Below are 22,101 nucleotides of genomic sequence, written 5' to 3'. Positions count from 1 at the left end.
GTAGCTAAAATTCGAGGCATGTGCTACCACACCCGGCTAATTTTTGTATTTTTAGTAGAGATGGGTTTCACCATGTTGGCCAGGCTAGTCTTGAACTCCTGACTTCAAGTGATCCGCCCGCCTCGGCCTTCCAAAGTGCTGGGATTACAGGCGTGAGGCACTGTGCCCAGCCCAATACCATTATCTTTAAAGCAAAATTAGGAATGCTTCTGTTCTCAAAATATCGGGATATCTGGACACTTCGAAGTCTGGGTCTGTGTAGTAAACATTATCAATCTGTTGCTTTAATGGTATATACATCTAGAGGCTAGGAATACCTAACTTTCCGGGAATGCAGCCCAGCAAGTCCCAGCCTCATTTTCCCAGCCCTCACTCAACACAGAGTCGCTCTAGTTCGAACCCCTCTGACATATTCTCTCTCAGGTGTGAAAACTGCTGCAGCAGCTCGCTATTTGCAACACAGCACATGGAAATCACAGCAATGGAGAGCCCTTCAGAAAAGCTTCTGGGGAGGGAGAGCCTGGTGGCTCAACTCCTGTAATCCCAACCCATTGGGAGGTCGAGATGGGAGGATCCCTTGAGCTCGAGTTCCAGACTGACCTGGGCAACGTGGGGAGACAACGCCTCTATTTATTAAAAAAATTACATATATATATACACACACGTATATATACATACATATATATAATGCTTCTGCGTTGGCAATTGAGATGATTTGACGAGTGTGCCTGTTTTCATTGCTAAAAATCTGTCACGTTGGCTCTCACAGAGACTTGTGATACCTGAAGACACAGGTAATGGGATAAAGATCAGCATTCTGGGAAAAGGTTTCACAATTTTATTAATCATACACCATCTGTGTCCGCCCTTTTAAAGAAATGGGCGCAATCAGACATCGACCTCGGCTTTACACCTGTTCTCCAAGAGGCCCTAGTTGTTCCCTACTGTAAGCCGCCCCAGAAAAGCTCCGCATCAATTAACCCAAGGGAACAGCCCGGGGCTGGAGTATGCCCCAGGAATCCGGCCTCCCGCCGCGCCTCCTCCCCCACAAGCAGTTCCTTCCTGCCTGCCGGAAGCTCAGGGCTCCGCCCACTTCCGCAACTCTGAAGCCACCGCCGGAAACACCTGGCCTCAGCCAATAGTTAGCTTCCCAGGAAACGTTACCTCTGACCTCGGGGCTAATCAGAGACAGTGGGACGCACCCCTCGCGAGAGGTGAGGTTGAAGCTGTCTCCGCCATCTTGGAGATGGGAGACGGGCGATGGCTGTGGTCCTTCTGCTAATGCAAACAACAAAACGGGCGCACTAGTCACCCCCGAGGGAAGCCACCATCACTGTAACTGTTGGCCAAAGCTACAAAAGAAGCGAGGGTGTCCAACCGAGCGCAGTGACACTGAGAACAGCTTCCCCTGCCTTCTGCGGCGGCAGAAGTGAAGTGCCTGAGGACCGGAAGGATGGTGCAGTCCTGCTCCGCCTACGGCTGCAAGAACCGCTACGACAAGGACAAGCCCGTTTCTTTCCACAAGTGAGGACCCTGAGCGCCTCGCGGGGCCGGTCTCAGCCGGGGTGGGGGCGCGCGGCCGGCGGGGCCGGGGGCGGAGCCAGGCGCGTGTCCGCGCGAGGGGCGGGTGGGGTCTGGGGCCGGCCGCACCGGGCGTTTCCCACCGCGTCCCGCTGGGAACGGCCGCCCGATCGCGCGTTCTCGGTGCGCGTCGCCGCGGCAGCCGTTTCTGGCGCTCCTGGAACAGGCGTTGGTTGCAGGCTTCGCTCGCGGCCTCGGTTGACGCGTTCGGAGCCCGCGAGCGATGCCTAGGGTGGCGCGGGTTTTGCCACCACCAGGGTCACAGAGCAGCCAGGTGTTTTAATATGGTTTTAGGGGTAAGTTTAAAATAGAAACAAAGGCCTTTAAACGAAGAAATCACTACTTTTTGCCCTTGCCGTGGATGGGAGGCCAGCATCGTAGCACTTAAGGGTTTTTTGGCTGGGAAATCAGGGAGAATTTTTGCCCCCAATCTCTAGGAACTAAGCTTTAAGGACCCTGAGTTTTGGAGAAAGCTTCAGGTACTGCCAAGATAAATCGTTATCTTTTCAGCACACAATAATGATAATATGGACAGTTACAACATGGATCATAATAAAATGACTCACACGGATCTTTATTTATTATGGCATTACCTGTGCATAGAGGAAGCTGTTTCGAAAGAAACTGCCCCACAGCTTTCAGAGCCGTCTTATCCAGTAGGTAACACAGTTAAGAGTGATAGGATCAAAAATATTCTCTTGAAAATAGGAAAAAAGTGCAGAGTTGCAATTACTTATGATAAACGCTTGTAAAATGTGACATAACATTTTCATTCAGCTGAATTTGTTTACAAATTTTAATTACATTTATGTTAAGTTTTCTTTGCAAGAATTCCTGACGACTCTACGCAGATGATAGGTAAGAAATAAGATCCAGGGGTAAACTATACAGATTAGCCATAGGTAATTAGCTAATTATCTTTTATAATTAGGTAAATAATTACAAAAGCAAAATGTTAAATATCTTTTTAATTAATTAATTTATTTTTTTGCTGTGGGGCCATCTGTGTTTACTAGGGGAGTGTCCATGCATTTTTTAAATATATTTGATATCATATGAGATGGACCCTATAGAAATAAGAGTGTGTAGAACGTAGAGAGGTCTCCAGAGTAATGATGTTACCCCTTGGAGAAGGGGCTAGAACACTTAGAGAATTCAGTTCAGGGTATCCTAATATTATCTCTTGATTTAATTGGAATTTCTGTAAACATGTTCTAAGTGTAGGGAAAGGTCAGGTGATGGTAACAGGATTACATGCGCAGCTCCCCACCCACATTTCTGATGGCTTGGCAGAAGGAATCTAAAATTATGGAAAATGTTTCATTGGCACTGGAAACTAGTTTAAAGAGGGTATTCACACGTCGGAAATAACTGTTTTTGGCGAGGCACGGTGGCTCATGCCTGTAATTCCCAGCACCTGGGGAGGCCGAGGTGGGCGGATCACCTGACGTCAGGAGTTCGAGACCATCCTGGCCAACATGGCAAAATCCCATCTCTACTAAAAATACAAAATACAGGCGTACGCTTGTAATCCTAGCTACTTGGGAGGCTGAAGTAGGGGAATCGCTTGAACCTGGGATATGGAGGTTGCAGTGAGCTGAGATCTTGCCCCGCACTCCAGCTTGGGTAACAGAGCGAGACTCCATCTCAAAAAAAAAAAAAAAAAAAAAAAAAAAAGATATAACTGTTTCTGCTAGATGTTAAGCAGATATGGATTGAATCAAAAGAAGGGCTAACCTGCATCTTATCCCTTATCTAAAATAGCAGGTTTAGGGAGAGTAGATGGGAAAGATCTTAAGAGAATCTCACAAACAGCTGTAAATTTGTCATCCTTGAGCCAGCTAGGTACTAAATTTTACCAGCAAATGCTACCCTAGTTTATACTTATAGAGGCCATTCCAGCTGAGATTTTCTTCTTTTTTTTTTTTTTGTTTTTGAGATGGAGTTTTGCTCTGTCACCAGGCTAGAGTGCAGTGGCACGATCTCAGCTCCCTGCAACCTCTGCCTTCCGAGTTCAAGCGATTCTCCTGCCTCAGCCTCCCGAGTAGCTGGGACTACAGGTGTGCACCACCACACCCAGCTAATTTTTGTATTTTTAGTAGAGACGGGGTTTCACCATGTTGGCCAGGATGGTCTCGATACTTTGACCTCCTGATCTGCCCTCAGCCTCCCAAAGTCCTGGGATTACAGGCCTTATTACAGGCCACGCCCAGCCCCAGCTTAGATTTTCTAGGAGTACCACTTCTCCCACTCTCTACATAGTGGCAGCGGAGAGTGCTATGTCGTACAAAGAAAAGGGACTGTCATAAAGATCTCTTACTAGCAGAGTCAGGCGCTAGCATACATACATGGAAGAGAAACTGTGAAACATAAATTCGAAACTCCCTTCCCTTTGTTTTTTTTTCCAATCCCCCCAGTTTACCAAATTCTTACTTGGAAGAGTAAAATTACCACAATAAATGTAAACTCTCACTATCCCCGTTTACCTGGGCCTAATGGACATCCCAGTTGATTAAAAAATAAATACTTTTCTTCCGTTATTATCTGCCTTTAATTCAAATTTAGCCTATTCATATTTGTCAGACTGATGCTAAGAGAACTAGAAGCCCCTTTTTCCCAGTACATATATACAAATGTGCAATCTTTGTCTCTCTGTGCAGCACACGGAAAATTACTGGTAAAAAATATGAATACAGGTTTTTTTTTCTTTTTGAGACAGGGTATGGATCTGTCACCCAGGCTGGAGTGCAGTGGAACGATCTCAGCTCACTGCAGCCTTGACCTCCCAGGCTTGAGCAATCCTTCCACCTCAGCCTCAGCCTCCCGAGTACCTGGGCACATACCACCATGCCCAGCTAATTTTTGTGTTTTTTGTAGAGACAGGGTTTTGCTGTGTTGCCCAGGCTAGTCTCGAACTCTTGGACTTAAGTAGTCCCTCGGACAGTGGCCTCCCAAGTGCTGGGATTACAGGCATGAGCCACAGGCACATTTACTCTATAGTATGTATTTTACTTGAATCTTTTGGTGAACTCAGTATAAAAAAGTTAAACGTTAATGAATGAGGGCCAGGCACAGTGGCTCACGCCTGTAATTCGAGCACTTTGGGAGGCCAAGGCGGGCGGATCACGAGGTCAAGAAATCGAATCCATCCTGGCCAACGTGGTGAAAGCCCTTCTCTACTAAAAGTACAAAACTTAGCTGGGCGTGGTGGCGCACGCCTGAGTCCCAGCTACTCGGGAGGCTGAGGCAGGAGAATTGCTTGAACCCGGGAGGCGGAGGCACAGTGAGCCGAGATCACGCCACTGCACTCCAGCCTAACAACAGAGCAAGGCGGCGTCTCAAAAAAATTTAAAAAAAATTAATAAATGAGATAAATAGATAACTAGAGCTAATCTTTAATCGAATAGGATAATACAATTGTAACATCTTTAATACCAATGTAAGATCTTTCCTAAGCTGGAAAGTTTAGGTGCCTTTATTTAAAAAAATCAGGACAGATAATTGAATTATGCCTTCTTCTTAGGTTTCCTCTTACTCGACCCAGTCTTTGTAAAGAATGGGAGGCAGCTGTCAGAAGAAAAAACTTTAAACCCACCAAGTATAGCAGTATTTGTTCAGAGCACTTTACTCCAGACTGCTTTAAGAGAGAGTGCAACAACAAGTTACTGAAAGAAAACGCTGTGCCCACAATATTTCTTTGTACTGAGCCACATGACAAGGTAATATGCGTTTTAAAATATTGGGTTGCTTTCTGTTTATCAAACTGATGTGTTCATTGATTAAAATGTGGAAGATTGAGTTAGTGTTAAGAGAATAAATGTGCCTGGAACCTTGTGGTTAACAGTGATACATTTCTGAAAACACAAAATGCAGTTTATTAAAGATAAATATCCTCACACTAAGAAACTTAGTCCAGCTTTGTAACTTAGTTAAAAATCACTCTGTACTGCCAGTTAAAAGTTTTGGGTTTTCTTTATCAGTGACAGTTTAGTTTCAAAGCATTTTTTTTCTTCTCAGTGCTTAATATTTAATTAGATCTGATTATTCATTTTGTCTCTTTCCTCCACCGTCCCTCTACATCAGGTAGAAAAGTTTATTCAAACTGAAACTATTTTCTCATTTTGCAATGTTTCTATACCACTGATTCCCAAAACAAGTCAATATTTCTTAAATTCCACAGATTCTTTTATTATTTATTTATTTATTTATTTTTTGGAGACAAAGTCTCTCTCTGTTGCCCAGGCTGGAGTGCAGTGACATGATCTTGGCTCACTGCAACCTCCGCCTCCCGGTTTCAAGCAATTCTCTTGCCTCAGCCTCCCAAGTAGCTGGGATTATAGGCGTGCACCACCACACCCGGCTAATTTTTGTATTTTTAGTAGAGACAGGGTTTCACCATGTTGGCCAGGCTGGTCTCAAACTCCTGACCTCAGGTGATCCGTCCACCTCTTCCTCACAAAAGTACTAGGATTACAGGCATGAGCCACTGCGCCCGGTCAGTCCACAGATTCTTTTAAACTGTTTTTAGTTACTAAATTCAAACATACTTTGTATTTTTGTTTTAGAAAGAAGATCTTCTGGAGCCACAGGAACAGCTTCCCCCACCTCCTTTACCGCCTCCTGTTTCCCAGGTTGATGCTGCTATTGGATTACTAATGCCGCCTCTTCAGACCCCTGTTAATCTCTCAGTTTTCTGTGACCACAACTATACTGTGGAGGATACAATGCACCAGCGGAAAAGGATTCATCAGCTAGAACAGCAAGTTGAAAAACTCAGAAAGAAGCTCAAGACCGCACAGCAGCGATGCAGAAGGCAAGAACGGCAGCTTGAAAAATTAAAGGAGGTTGTTCACTTCCAGAAAGAGAAAGACGACGTATCAGAAAGAGGTTATGTGATTCTACCAAATGACTACTTTGAAATAGTTGAAGTACCAGCATAAAAAAATGAAGTGTGTATTGATTTCTAATGGGGCAATACCACATATCCTCCTCTAGCCTATAAAGGAGTTTCATTTAAAAAAATAACACTTGATTACTTATATGAAAACAGTTCAGAATATTTTTTTAAAAAAATTCAATATATACTGTAAAATTATAAATTTTTTTGTTTGTAATTTCAGGTTTTTTACATTTTAAAAAGATATTTTAAAAGTTATAAACTAACCTCAGACCTCTAATGTAAGTTGGTTTCAAGATTGGGGATTTTGGGGTTTTTTTTTAGTATTTATAGAAATAATGTAAAAATAAAAAGTAAAGAGAATGAGAACAGTGTGGTAAAAGGGTGATTTCAGTTTAAAACTTAAAATTAGTACTGTTTTATTGAGAGAATTTAGTTATATTTTAAATCAGAAGTATGGGTCAGATCATGGGACGTAACTTCTCAGAATATATATATATATATGTACATATTCTCATATGTAAAGTCACAAGGTTCATTTATCTTTCTGAATCAGTTATCAAAGATAAATTGGCAAGTCAGTACTTTAGAAAAAAGATTTGATTGTCTTCACAGCAGAAAAGAGTCATTGCATATCTGATCAATAACTTTAGATTCTAAGAGTGGATTGTTTTTTTTTACATGGGCTCCTATTTTTTCCCCTACTGTCTAGCATTATAAAATTAGAAGTGTATTTTCAGTGGAAGAAACATTCTTCAATGAATAAAGTAAAGCATTGTCATCAATGAAGTAATTAAAACTGGGGCCTGATCTATGATATGCTTTTTTCTTTCATTACACCCTAGCTGAAGGACATCCAGTTCCCCAGCTGTAGTTATGTATCTGCCTTCAAGTCTCTGACAAATGTGCTGTGTTAGTAGAGTTTGATTTGTATCGTATGATAATCTTGCACTTGACTGAGTTGGGACAAGGCTTCACATAAAAAATTATTTCTTCACTTTTAACACAAGTTAGAAATTATATCCCATTTACTTAAATGCGTGATTTATATTCAGAACAACCTACTATGTAGTGTTTATTTTACTGAATGTGGAGATTTAAATACTGAAGTTTCTGTTCAAACTGTGAGTTCTGTTCTGACTTTGTGAGAAATTTTACATATATTGGAAATGAAAATATGTTCTGAGTAAACAAATATTGCTATGGGAGTTATCTTTTTAGATTTAGAATAACTGTTCCAATGATAATTATTACTTTTATATTTCAAAGTACACTAAGATAGTTGAAGAGTAATAGACCCTTTAAGACAGTATTAAAGGTGTGAAACAATGGCATTCAAAGTGTCTTTTGTAGAACTGGTTTTCATTGTAGTTCACTGCCATGCTGCCAGTGGATAGCACTGTGATTCATGGATATTTGATGTTTTATGAACTAGTATCTCAAAAATAGAAATAATGATTAGAAGATTACTTGAAGTTGGGCCAGGCGCCATGGCTCACGCCTGTAATCCCAACACTTTGGGAGGCCGAGGCGGATGGATCACAAGGTCAGGAGTTCAAGACCAGCCTGGCCGATATGGTGAAACCCCGTCTCTACTAAAAATACAAAAACTAGTTGGGCATGGTGGCGAGTGCCTGTAGTCCCAGCTACTTGGGAGGCTGAGGCAGGAGACTTGCCTGAACCCGGGAGGTGGAGGTTGCAGTGAGCTGAGATTGCGCCACTGCACTCCAGCCTGGGCAATAAAGCGAGACCCCATCTCAAAAAAAAAAAAAAAAAAAAAAGATTACTTAAAGTTACATAGTCTGATAACATCATTTAGAACTCATGCTGATCAATCAGAAGGCTTTTACAGATTATTCATGGAACTCATAAAGAAGCTATAAAGTATTCAAGAAGTTTGGTTTTATATGTCATCTTTCTAGCAATTCCTGGAAGTACTCAGGAATATTTAGATTTATTCCTAAATATTTTGAAAAGTATATACCTTCGGCCGGGCGCAGTGGCTCATGCCTGTAATCCCAGCACTTTGGGAGGCCAAGGCGGGTGGATCACCTGAGGTCAGGAGTTCAAGACCAGCCTGACCAACATGGAGAAACCCTGTCTCTACTAAAAATACAAAATTAGTCAGGTGTGGCGGCGCATGCCTGTGACCCAGCTACTTGGGAGGCTGAGGCAGGAGAGTCGCTTGTACCTGGGAGGCAGAGGTTGCAGTGAGCGAGGGCGGCGCCATTGTATTCCAGCCTGGGCAACAAGAATGAAACTCCATCTCAAAAAAAAAAAAAAAAAAGAAAAGTATATGTCTTCAATCTAAGTATTCTTCTACATAAAAGACAAATTCTATGTATGTGTCCCAGAATGAAGAATCCAGGTTAGATTATAAAAATGGAAGTCATAATTACTTAGCATATTAGCATTATTATTTAACCTCAAGCTACTTTCTTTTCATAACAGACATAAATCCCAATTTGGAGAGAACTGAGCAAGCAGCATGTATACCAACTGCTTTCATTTAAATAATTTATCATAGTAAACAGAAGTTTGAGATGCAGGTGCTTATTTCTGAATTGGCTATTGTTTATAACATTGCCAAGAAAAGGAGGTCATTTAGGTAAGAATGGGTTCTGTTCAGGCATAGTAAACAGTCTGACATAAACAGGGACAAAGACTCAATTATTATTTTTATTTATTTATTTTTTTGGAGAAGGAGTCTTGTTCTTGTTGCCCAGGCTGGAGTGCAATGGCGTGATCTGGGCTCACTGCAACGTCTGCCTCCCGGATTCAGGGGATTCTCCTGCCTCAGCCTCCCGAGTAGCTGCGATTACAGGCATGCGCCAGCACGCCCAGCTAATATTGTATTTTTAGTAGAAACGGGGTTTCTCCATGCTGGCCAGGCTGGTCTTGAACTCCCGACCTCAGGTGACCCGCCTGCCTCGGCCTCCCAAAGTGTTGGGAATACAGGCGTGAGCCACTGCGCCCAGCCGGCCTCAATCTTTTAATTCTGCCTTATAATGCAAATATAAAGGTCACTTAAATTGCTACTTGGCTTGAATTAGCACATTCCAATTGAAGTTTTAAGTTTTTAAAAACTAATTTAAATGTTTACTAATTGTATACAAGTGTACTAAAAATAATTATGTTGTTGCAAAACTTTGTACTTGGAAATCCAAGTACATAAGGGGATTTTTTTTCTTTCAACTATAATTTATGTGATCCCTTTCGTAGAATTATAACAATAGTGGTGATAGCAAATGAAAGTTTCACATGATACGGGCTTTTTAGCTTGCATTAATATTCCCTGATCATCTTTTAATGCTTAAAAAAAAATACATGTGTGGCCAGGCATGGTGGCTCACACCTGTAATCCCAGCACTCTGGCAGGCAGAGGTGGGCAGATCACCTGAGGTCAGGAGTTTGAGACCAGTCTAGCCAATACTGTGAAACTCCGTCTCTACTAAAAATACAAAAATTAGACGGGCATGGTGGCGCGCGCCTGTAGTCCCAGCTGTGCTCAGGAGGCTGAGGCAGGAGAATCGCTTGAACCTGGGAGGCGGAGGTTGCAGTGAGCCAAGATCACACCACTGCATTACAGGCTAGGCGACAGAGTGAGACTCCATCTCAAAAAAAAAAAAAAAAAATGTATACATGTGTACACATATTCAACACTATAGCTTTTAGAAAGTTGATAGTAAACAACATAATATATTTTAAAATCCATTTGTGTTCCAGAATTTTAAAAAGATAGTCCACCCTGAATAGTATTTAAAGAAAAAGATTTTCCAGCTGATGGTAACTGGTGTTGCTTGGCATTATGATTTTATATAGTCTTGTGTTTTAAAGTACAGTCACTCACATGAAAGAAAAATATTGAAGAGCAACAACAGTGCTTTGCAAATAAGCAAAACTATTATACTTAAAAGTAATAGAAAAATTTGCTCAAGGTAATGTTCTCATAATTCTATGTCTTTAAAACTTGGATATAGCTTTATTCTACTGAGATTTTTGTGAATGATAAATATTTTTTAAATTTAAAAGCTGTTGAATTTTTATTCTCTTTAAATTCATAGCATTTTATGTCTTGAGATTATAAAAATTTTATTTTTAAAATATCCTAAGGGATACAAATAAACTTCATTGTTTTAGTTTTTGGTAAAACTGTAGAATACAAACAATAATTTAATAGAAAAATGACTTCCAGAGTGTATTGGCAAGAAAAATTTTTTTTTTTAAATAACCATTTAAAGTCTCTGCCAATTGCCCTACGGGAATATAGCAAATGAAGAAATGATAAGGAAAGTTTACTAAATCTCCATAAGAACATTGAGTCTGTGGCATTTAGGCTACAACCCATTTCTCCCTACCCAAACCCCTATCCCAACTCAGTGCTATAGAAGCTCTACTCTGAAGCTCCACTCAGTCTTCTTGGATATGGTCAAGATCGTACTCCTTAACTCCCAATCAAGGGCTATGGTATCTTTCAGGGAGGGGATGGTTGCCAGTATTCTCACGTCCCTCTAGCTTTGTGTTGCAGAGACTAAATTCTAGGAGGGTCCAGCCAAGAGGTCAGGGACTCCCTACACCCAACTTCTACTCCAGGTGGAGGCTCTACCATAGGTATGGCAGGCCAAGACACAGGGCCTTGATCACCCTCTCCATACCTCACTCAAGACGGATTTTCCATGCCAGAAGTAAGCCAAGAACACCAGAGGCTATTGTCTCAACTGAGCCCATAAAGCAGGCATGTAACTCCCAGAGAGGCAGGCCACTTTCCTCACTCCTAGCTCCAGAGTGTAATGCCCAACCTTGTTTTTTCCTTATTCACCTGGCCTTGTTTCTCCCTTAGCTAAGAGAACCAGACAAACTCCATCTTGGCTCTTTCACTGGCAGCCCCTTCCTCAAGGACTTAACTTGTGCAAGCTGACTCCCAGCACATCCAAGAATGCAATTAACTGATAAGATACTGTGGCAAGCTATATCTGCAGTCCCCAAGAATTCACCTGATTGATAACACCCAAAGCCCCGCGTCTATCACCTTGTAATAGTCTTAAAGTCCCTGCACCTGGAACTGTTTACTTTCCTGTAACCATTTATCCTTTTAACTTTTTTGACTACTTCTGTAAAATTGTTTTAACTAGACCCCCCCTCCCCTTCCTAAACCAAGATATAAAAGGTAATCACGCCCCTTCCTCGGGGCCAAGAGAATTTTGAGCGTTAGCGGTCTCTCAGTCGCCAGCTAATAAAGGACTCTTAATTCGTCTCAAAGTGTGGCGTTTTCTCTAACTCGCCTGGGTACAACAAGAGCAATGACTCAGATTTTCCCAAGGGAGAGGCAGGTTATAAGAACAGAGAGCTCTGGCCGGGCATGGTGGCTCACGCCTGTAATCCCAGCACTTTGGGAGGCCGAGGCGGGCGGATCACGAGGTCAGGAGATCAAGACCATCCTGGCTAACGCGGTCAAACCCCATCTCTACTAAAAATACAAAAAATGAGCCAGTCATGGTGGCAGGTTCCTGTAGTCCCAGCTACTCAGGAGGCTAAGGCAGGAGAATGGTGTGAACCCGGGAGGCGGAGCTTGCAGTGAGCCGAGATGGTGCCACTGCACTCCAGCCTGGGCAACAGAGCGAGACTCTGTTTTAAAAAAAAGAAAGAATAGAGAGTTCTGAAGCTATTTCCAAAGGTATTTCCAAACTGACAATTGGAACACTGTGGGAAAGTTCAACCCTAAGGATGCTGTCAAAAACAATGGAGAATTTAGTGGTAAGCAATTAAGAGGAAGTTAGTAGCTCCACAACAACAGCTAAATTGTAGGCTAGTAATTTACCAGAAACAGAGGAAGAGACAGCTAAGAAGGGCCCTCCTGGGATCAGAGGCCAGCACAGTGGCTCACACCTGTAATCCCAGCACTTTGGGGAGCCAAGGAAGGCGGATCACCTGAGGTCGGGAGTTCAAGACCAGCCTGACAAACATGGAGAAACCCTGTCTCTACTAAGAACACAAAATTAGCCGAGCACGGTGGTGCATGCCTGTAATGCCAGCTACTCAGGAGGCTGAGGCAGGAGAATTGCTTGTATCCAGGGTGCGGAGGTTGCAGTGAGCCCAGATCGCACCATTGCACTCCAGCCTGGGCAACAAGAGCAAAACTTCATCTCAAAAAAAAAAAAAAAGAAGAAGGGCCCTCCTGGGATCAGATCAGATAACCCCTGCAAAGGGGCCCAAATTTAATAGGATCACACTGTGGAGCAATTCATGCCTTGGGGCATTGTCAAAAACAATAGAGAAATCAACTGGAAATTGGAGGCTTACAGCTGAGTGTGATACCAACAAAAGCAGTTAGCAAAATAAGCAGTCAAAGACAGACCTGCTGAAACTACTGTTATCCCTGGTGACTGTGTATACCTAAGCCTGCACCTTGTAAGGAATGAAATCAGAGACTTCACACTGAAGAAGATATAAACTTAATTAGTGCAGCCAAGTAATGAAATAAAGGAGCAGACAGGGCCAGGCACAGTAACACATGCCTGAAATCCCAGCACTTTGGGAGGCTAAGGTGAGCAGATTGCTTTAACTCAGAAGTTTAATACCAGCCTGGGCAACATGGTAAAACCCTATCTCTACAAAAAAAAAAAAAAAAAAAAATTAGCCAGGTGTGGTGGCTCACGCCTGTTATCTTAGCACTTTGGGAGGCAGAGGCGAGCCGATTGCCTGAGCTCAGGAGTTTGAGACCAGATGCAGGGAAACTCCATCTCTTCTAAAATACAAAAGAAATTAGCCAGACGTGGTGGGGTGCGCCTGTAGTCCCAGCTACTCAGGAGGCTGAGGCAGGAGAATTGCTTGAACCTGGGAGGCGGAGGTTGCAGTGAGCCAAGATCGCACCACTGCACTGCAGCCTGGGCGACAGAGCAAGACTCCGTCTCTACAAAAAAAAAAAAAAAAAGAAGAAGCTCAACAGTAGTTCGAGATGGCAGAAGAAAAATCAGTAAACCTGAGGTGGAGATCATGCTATCTGAAAAACAGAAAAAAAAAGAAAAATAAACAGAGCCCCAGAGAAATATGGAACTCCATTAAACACACCAAATATGCTTAATGAGAGTACCAGAAGAAGAGGGGCAGGGGGAGAGCAGAAAAAACATTTGAAGAAAAAATGACTAGAAATTTCTCAAGTTTGATGAAAAAGCACACACTCAAGAAGCTCAATAAATATCAAGCAGAATAAATGCAAAGAGATCCACTCCCAGACATAATAGTAAAAAATGCTGAAAACCAAAGACAAAAATTTGAAAGCAGTAAGAGAAAAATGACTAGTTCCAAGGGCAACAACATTAACAGCTGACTTTCTCATTAGAAAAAATGGAGGCCAAAAGGCAGTGGATGGCATATTCAAGGTGCTGAAAGGAAAACTCAATCCAGAATCTTATATGTAGCAAAATTATCTTTCAAACATGATGGTAAAGGGGGCTGACTCTGGGAAGATGACAGAGTAGGAAGCACCAGAAATCTGTCTCACTACCTACACTACAATGGGACTGGAAAAATTTGATGTAACTATTTTGGAACTCTGGAGTCTATTGAAGGCTTGCAACTTGTAGGGGTAAGGCTTGGATTACAACTGTGATTAATTTTGGTCAATTTCAGCTCTTGGCTTGGTGGCAATTACCCATCTCCCATTCACAGCCCCATGGCAAGTAGTGCACAAGCTATAGGAACGGCTTGCATGTGACTTGACTTGTGGAAGCCAAGGTGGGCAATATCTAGAATTCAAATATCAGTATTAATGTCTGATCACTGATTGCTGCTTAGATCATGGACATGCAAACACAGGTGAACAGCCATTTTTACATCTACCCCACAGACAGTTGCAAGCCCCTTCCCCTTTAGCTAAAGCAACTTCCAGGGAAGTTAAAGGGTTGGTGTCTTCCCCTCACTCCCTTCGTTTTTCTTTTTGTACCCTTTTGAGAGCCAGGCATTAAAGACTAGGGCATTCAAAAACAATTGCACATATGAGGGGGAATTAGAAAGTCACTGTGCGTAGTCAGAGAAGGGTGCAGGTTCAGAAGAGACCTGAGAATATGTTAAGTTTACACCTCAGGCTAATGCTTGCCACAGAGACAGCTTAAAACCATAAAAGCCAAAACAAGACAAAAATAAAAAGCAACCAACCTTGGAGAGGGGAGAGAACCTGATTTCCATGGTTTACCACATCATAAAATTCAAATGTCCTGTTTTCAACAAAAATCACAAGGCATACAAACAGGCAAGTATGGCCCATTTAAAGGGAAAAAATAAACCAACAGCAACTATCACTTAGAAAGACCATATGGCATACCTATTAAACAAAAATGTTAAAATAATGGTATTAAAGATACTTAGAGGAAGCATCTTTATTTACTTATTTATTTTTTAGACAGACTCTTGCTCTGTCCCCAGGCTGAAGTGCAGTGGCATGACCTTGCCTCCCGGGTTCAAGCAATTCTTCTGCCTCAGCCTCCTGAGTAGCTGGGACTACAGGTGCGTGCCACCATGCCCAGCTAATTTTTTTGTATTTTTTGTAGAGTTGGGGTTTCACCATGTTGGCCAGGCTGGTCTTAAAACTCCTGACCTTGTGATCCACCTGCTTCGGCCTCCCAAAGTGCTGGGATTACAGGTGTGAGCCACCGTGCCCAAGTATCTTTAATGGAAGACATGAAGAAAGTGAAGAAAATGATGTATGAACAAAATGGAAATGTCAATGAAGAAATAGAAAACCTTAACAAAACAAAACAGTTCTGGTGCTAAAAAATATAAAAATTCACTAGAAGAATTTCAATTTGGGCAGGCAAAAGAATCAGTAAACTTGAGGATGGGACAATTGAAATTATCAAGTCAGAGTAAGAGAAAGAAAAAAGATTGAAGAAAAGTGAACAGAACCTAAGGGACCTGTGGGACACCACCAAAGGGATCAGTGTGCACTTTATGGAAGTCCCAGAAGAAGAGAGAGAGAAAGGGGCAGAGAAATTATTTGAAGAAATAATGGCTGAAAACATCTCAAATTTGGTGAAAAACATGAATAGAAACATTCAAGAGACTCAATGAATGTCAAGTAAAATAAACTCAAAGAGACCCCACTAAGACTTTACAATCAAACTGTAAATCATCTTAAAAGAAATTATCTTAAAAGAGCAAGAAAAAAGCAATTCATCACATGTAAAGGATCTTCAATAAAATGATCAGCAGATTTCTTAACAAAAACTTTGGAAGCCAGAAGGCAGTGAGCCAATATATTCAAAGTGATAAAAGGAAAAAACTGTCAACCAAAATCTCTAGAGAGAAATCAGGACATTTCCAGATAAACAAAAGCTGAAGGAGGGAGTTTGTTACTACTAGACCTGCCATACAGGAAATGCTGAAGAGAGCCCTGCAGGTTGAAATGAAAGTACCCTAGGCACTGACTTGAAGTTGTATGAAGAAAAAAAATCTCATTAAAGGTAAATACATGGGCAGAAGCTGGTGTTGTAAAAACTGATATTGTTGTAACAATAGTTTGTAAGGCCACTTTTTGTTTTGTACATTATTGAAGAGACTAATACATTTAAAAGAAGATGATTATTAGTCTAAAAGCTAGTATTATTGTAACTTTGGTTTGTAACTTCACATATTTTCTATATGAGACTAATGCATTAAAAATAATTATTAGTTTTTATTTTTAGACACACAATGTATGAAGATGTAATTTTGAGACATCAATAACTGAGTGAGGATGGAACTGTAACAGAGTGGAGTTTTTGTATGGATTAAAGTTAAGCTGACATAAAAGATGACATAAATCAAATTAGAGTGTTATAACCTTACAATGTTAAGTGTAATCCGCAAGGTAACCACAAAGAATATAGTTATAGAATTATACACAAGAGAAAATGAGAAAGGAATTAAAATATTTCACTATTAAAAAATCAACTGAACACCAAAGACGATTCTAATGCAGGAAATAAGGGACAAAAAAGCTATAAGACATTTATAAAACAAATAGCAAAATGACAGAAGTAGGTCCCTCCTCATCAATAATTACTTTAAATATATTGGATTAAACTTTCTAATCAAGAGACAGAGATTAGAAGAATGGATTTTTTTAAAAAAAAGAACAAGAACCGGCTGGGCACCGTGGCTCACGCCTGTAATCCCAGCACTTTGGGAGGCTGAGGCGGATAGATCACCTGAGGTCAGGAGTTTCAGACTAGCCTGGCCAACATGGTGAAAATCCATCTCTACTAAAAATACAAAAATTAGCCGGGCGTGGCGGCAGTCACCTGTAATCCCAGCTACTAGGGAGGCTCAGGCAGGAGAATTGCTTGAACCTGGGAGGTGGCAATTGCAGTGAGCCAAGACTATGCTATTGCACTCCAGCCTGGGCAACAAGAGCAAAACTCCGTCTCAAAAATAAAAAGAACAAGACCCAAGACCCAACTACATGCTACCTGTAAGAGACTCATGTTAGGTCCAAAGACACAATTAGGTTAAAAGTGAAAGGATAGAAAAAGATATTTCACGCAAATAGTAATCAAAATGAGCTGGGGTGGCTGTATTAACAGAAGAAAAAATAGACTTTAAATAAAAAAGTTACAAGAGACAAAGCAGGTATTATATATTAATTAAAAAGTTTAATACACCAAAAGACATAGCAATCGTAAACATTTTTGCACCTAATAACAGACCACCAAAGTATATGATACAAAAATTGGCAGAATTAAAAGGAGAAACAGACTGATCTATAAAAATGAAGATTAAGTAGAAACATTCTCAGAAAAAGAAAAACACAATCTGTTGTTAGCCAACCCACCTTAAAATAAATACTAGAGGAAGCTCTTCAGGCTGAAAGCAAGTGACACCTAACAGTAATTCAAAAAAGCAAAGATTGCCAGTAAAGATAATTATGTAGGCCGGGCACGGTGGCTCACGCCTGTAATCCCAGCACTTTGGGAGGCCGAGGCGGGCGGATCATGAGGTCAGGAGATCGAGACCATCCTGGCTAACACGGTGAAACCCTGTCTCTACTAAAAATACAAAAAATTAGCCGGGCGTGGTGGCGGGCGCCTATAGTCCCAGCTACTCGGGAGGCTGAGGCAGGAGAATGGCGTGAACCCGGGAGGCAGAGCTTGCAGTGAGCAGAGATTGCACCACTGCACTCCAGCCTGGGTGACAGAGCGAGACTCTATCTCAAAAAAAAAAAAAAAAAGATAATTATGTAAATAATTATGAAAGACACATAGCTGCATCTTTTTTCTTATTTAAAAGCAACTGCAAAAACTATATATATAATTTTAGTGTTAGGCCTGTAACATAGAGAAATGTAGTATGTTTGATAGTAAGAAGCAGATGAGAAGCAAGCTGTACTGAAATAAAGAAATAACACCAGATGAGAACTTAAATCTATAGGAAGAAATGTGGAGAAACAAATAATAAATCAAAAATTAATTAAACTATAAATACATACTTGCGGCCAGGTGTGGTGGCTCACGCCCGTAATCCCAGCACTTTGGGAGGCTGAGGCGGGTGGATCACAAGGTCAGGAGTTTTGAGACCAGCCTGGCCAACATGGTGTAACCCCGTCTCTACTAAAATACAAAAAGTCAGCCAAGTGTGGTGGTGGGCGCCTGTAGTCCCAGCTAATCTGGAGGCTGAGGCAGGGGAATCACTTGAACCCAGGAGGCGGAGGTTGCAGTGAGCCAAGATTGCATCACTGCACTCCAGCCTGGGTGACAGAACTAGACTCTGTCTCAAAAAAAAAAATTAAGAAATAAATACATACATACTTGCTCACCCTTTTTTGAGCTTCCTCAGAAGACATTAAATTATTACAATAATTATAAAAATGCATTATTGGTTTGTAACATGTAGCTGTAACATGTATATTAATAATAGTACAAAATGGGAGAAGAGGTAATAGAACTATACACAGCAAAATAGCTCACTGGTAAGTTGAAGTAAATTATAATAAGATATATATGGTAAGCCCTATAGCAACCACTCAGAAAATAAGTCCAAAGTGTAGTGAAGAAAATCATTAAAATAATTAAAATCTTAAACTAGAAATGTTTACTTAATGTAAAAGAAAGCAGTGAAGGAAGACTAGAGAAATAAGACATGAGACTAAAAGGCAAAATGGCAGATGTAAATCCAGCTATACCAATAATAGCATCTAATGTGAACTGATCTAATCAAAGGGCAGAGATTGTCAGACTGGATATGAAAAACAAGCTCCAATTATATGCTGTCTGCAGGAGACACACTTTAGCCTTATGATAAAAATAGGTTGAAAGCTAAAGGATGGAAATGACATACTATGCAAACAACAACTAAAACAGATGTGAAGTGGGTATGGCAATATCAGGCAAAATAGGCTTTTAAAAATGTTATTAGAGGCCAAGCACAGTGGCTCACGCCTGTAATCCCAGCACTTTAGGAGGCCAAGGTGGGCGGATCACTTGAGGTCAGGAGTTCAAGGCCAGCCTGGCCAACATGGTGAAACCCTGTCTCTACTAAAAATACAAAAATTAGCTGGGCATGATGGTGCGTGCCTGTAGTTCCAGCTACTTGGGAGGCTGAGGCAGAAGAAATGCTTGAACCCGGGAGGCAGAGGTTGCAGTGAGACGAGATCATGCCACTGCACTCCAGCCTGGGCAACAGAGTGAGATTTTGTCTCCAAAAAAAAAAAAAGTAAACAAGCAAGAAACGTGGAAGAGCACGTTTTCTCATACAGGTAGTTCTAAATTTTGAGACTCCGCCTCAAAACAAAACCAAATAAAATAAATAAATAAATGTTATTCGATATAAAGGGAATTTTGTAATGTTACCAGAGTCAATCTATCAGGAAGATACAAGAATTATAAGCACGTATGCAACTAACAATAGAGCCCTGAAATACATGAAGCAAAAGCTGACAGAAATGAAGAGAGAATTCAACAAAAATTGAACAACAGTTGAAGACATCAGTACTCCACCTTCAATATTAGATATAACAACTAAGCAGGAGATCAATAACGATAGAGAAAACTTTAACTGTGCTATAAACAAAATAGATCTAGCCAACTTCTACAGAACATTGCACCCAACCATAGAGAATATATATATTTTTCAAGTCACATGGAGCATTCTCCAGGATAGACCACATACTGGGTCATAAAACAAATCTCAGTAAGTTTTTTTTTTTTGAGACGGAGTCTTGCTCTGTCGCCCAGGCTAGAGTGCAGTGGCGCAATCTCGGCTCACTGCAAGCTCCACCTCCCAGGTTCACGCCATTCTCCTGCCTCAGCCTCCCGAGTAGCTGGGACTACAGGCGCCCACCACAATGCCCGGCTCATTTTTTATATTTTTAGTAGAGACAGGGTTTTACCGTGTTAGCCAGGATGGTCTGGATCTCCTGACCTCGTGATCCGCCCGTCTCAGCCTCCCAAAGTGCTGGGATTACAGGTGTGAGCCACCGCTCCCAGCAAATCTCAGTAAGTTTTAAAGTATTAAATCATATAATTCAGGGGTCCCCAACCCCAGGGCCACAGATGGATACCAGTCTGTGGCCTCTTAGGAACCAAGCCACACAGCAGGAGGTGAGTGGTGAAGCGAGTGAGCATTACTCCCTGAGATCCACCTCCTGTTAGATCAGTGGGGACATTAGATTCTCATAGAGGCATGAACCCTATTGTGAACTGTGCATGTGACGGATTTAGGGTCCATGCTTTTTATGAGAATCTAACTAATGCCTGATGATCTAAGGTGGAACAGTTTCATCCCGAAACCATCCCCCACTCCCAGTCCATTGAGAAATTGTCTTCCAAGAAACTGGTCCATGGTGCCAAAAAGGTTAGGGGCTGCTGACATAATGTATATTCTCTGACCACAATGGAATAAAATTAGAAATCAATAACAATAAATTAGATAAACTCACAAGAAAGTGGAAATTTTAAAACACATTTAAACAACCAATGGGTCAAAGAAGAAGTAAGTCACAAGAGAAATTAGAAAATACTTTGCCATAGATAAAAATGAAGACACAAAATACTAAAACTTCTGGTATGCAGCTTAAGCAGTGCTTTGAGGGAAATTTGTAGCTGTAAACACCTACATTTTTAGAAAGAAGAAAGATCTCAATAACCTTAAGACACAGAAAAAAGAAGAACAAACCCCTTTTAAGGTGAAGGATTAAGTTGTTGCTTCTGATCCCTCCTACAACCAAGAATGAGGCACAATGCCTAGTTGGCCTATTTAGATTTTTGGAGGCAACATATTCCTCATTTGGGTGTGTTATGTTGGGTCATTCACGAGTGATCCAAAAATCTGCTAGTTTTGAGTAGTATCCAGAATAGGAGAAAGCTCTACAACAGGTCCTGGCTGTTGTGCCAGCTTTGCCACTTGGGCCATATGATCCAGCGGATCTAATGGTGCGTGTGGTGTCTGTGCCATATAGGGATGCTGTCTGGAGACTTTGGCAGGACCCCATAGGTGAATCACAGGGCAGGGCTTTAAGACTTTGGAGCAGGGCCCTGCCGTCATCCACAGATAAATACTCTTCTTTTGAGAGACAGCTCTTGACCTGCTAATGGGCTTTAGTAGAAACTAAATGTCTGACCATAGGCCGCCAAGTTACCATGCAACCTGAGCTGCCTATTATAAACTGGATGTCATCTGACCCACTAAACCATAAAGTTGGGCATGCATAGAAGAACTTCATTATCAAATGGAAGTAGTATAAACATGATTGGGCCCAAGCACGTCCTAAAGGCACAAGTAAGTTATATGAAGAAGTGACCCCAATGGTTCCTATTTCCAGTTCCTATTTCTGCTACACTGCCTTCTCTCTCCCAGCCTGGGCATTTGGCCTCAAGGGAAGTACCCTATGATCTGTTGACAAAGGAAGGAGAAGACATGCACCGGGTTTATGGTTCTGTGTGATATTCAAGTAACTAGCTCCCGAGTAGTTGGGATTACAGGCACCCACCACCACGCCGGCTAATTTTTGTATTTTTATCACAGAAAGGATTTCACCATGTTGGCCAGGCTAGTCTTGAACTCCTGACCTCAGGAGATCCGCACACCATGGCCTCCCAAAATGCTGGGATTACAGGCATGAGCCACTGTGCCTGGCCCATAAACTTTCTTAAAACTTTTTTTAAAGCTTATCAGCTATCATTAGTGTTAGTGTATTTTATTTGTGGCCCAATACAATTCTTCTTCCAATGTGCCCCAGGGAAGCCAAAAGATTGGACACCCTGTGCTAGATATATATGGTGAAGAAAACCATGCTTATCATACATGGCAGCATTCTTTATAAAAGCAAACAATCTGGAAAACCAGGGCTTAACTAGGGTTTCAGACTCTTAAGAATAAGAAATGGTTACACATTTCTAATATGCCGAATTCCAGCTTTCCCTGAGGAAGTATTTTAAATACTAGAAGCAATTTGGAAATGACATCGTGAACTTATTTGCACAAATTTCAGGACATGTGGAAAGTTTACAAATATTTGTGCAAAGTTGAGTAACATTTAAGAGGCTGATCTCCAAACACTCACCATTTCTTGGTGTCATTTTCTACCAAAGCTTCTGTTGGGGACCTTTCACCTAAAAGCTGGTCTGCTGGCAGATGAATTATGCATCTGGGGA

General features: G+C 41.5%; 1 protein-coding gene across 2 annotated transcripts; it reads left to right on the top strand.

The window, feature by feature from the left end:
- Positions 1 to 1,249: 1,249 nt before the first annotated feature.
- Positions 1,250 to 7,812, top strand: THAP1 (THAP domain containing 1). 2 transcript variants are annotated; one of them, NM_001131827.1, is given in 3 exon segments: positions 1,250 to 1,524; positions 5,105 to 5,300; positions 6,147 to 7,606. In NM_001131827.1, coding segments are annotated over 3 exon segments (642 nt in total). In that variant the 5' UTR covers positions 1,250 to 1,453; the 3' UTR covers positions 6,522 to 7,606.
- Positions 7,813 to 22,101: the final 14,289 nt, after the last annotated feature.

This window comes from Pongo abelii, chromosome 7, assembly GCF_028885655.2.
Source record: "Pongo abelii isolate AG06213 chromosome 7, NHGRI_mPonAbe1-v2.0_pri, whole genome shotgun sequence".
In the NCBI taxonomy this organism is placed as follows: domain Eukaryota; kingdom Metazoa; phylum Chordata; class Mammalia; order Primates; family Hominidae; genus Pongo; species Pongo abelii.
Note: the sequence above shows the minus strand (reverse complement) of the source record. Positions and strands in the feature narration are given on the sequence as shown.

Coding starts and splice junctions, on each gene's coding strand:
- THAP1 (XM_024250546.3), top strand. CDS start 1,454: ATGGTGCAGTCCTGCTCCGCCTACGGCTGCAAGAACCGCTACGACAAG. Junction 1,525..6,146: donor AAGCCCGTTTCTTTCCACAA/GTGAGGACCCTG, acceptor TTTTTGTTTTAG/AAAGAAGATCTTCTGGAGCC.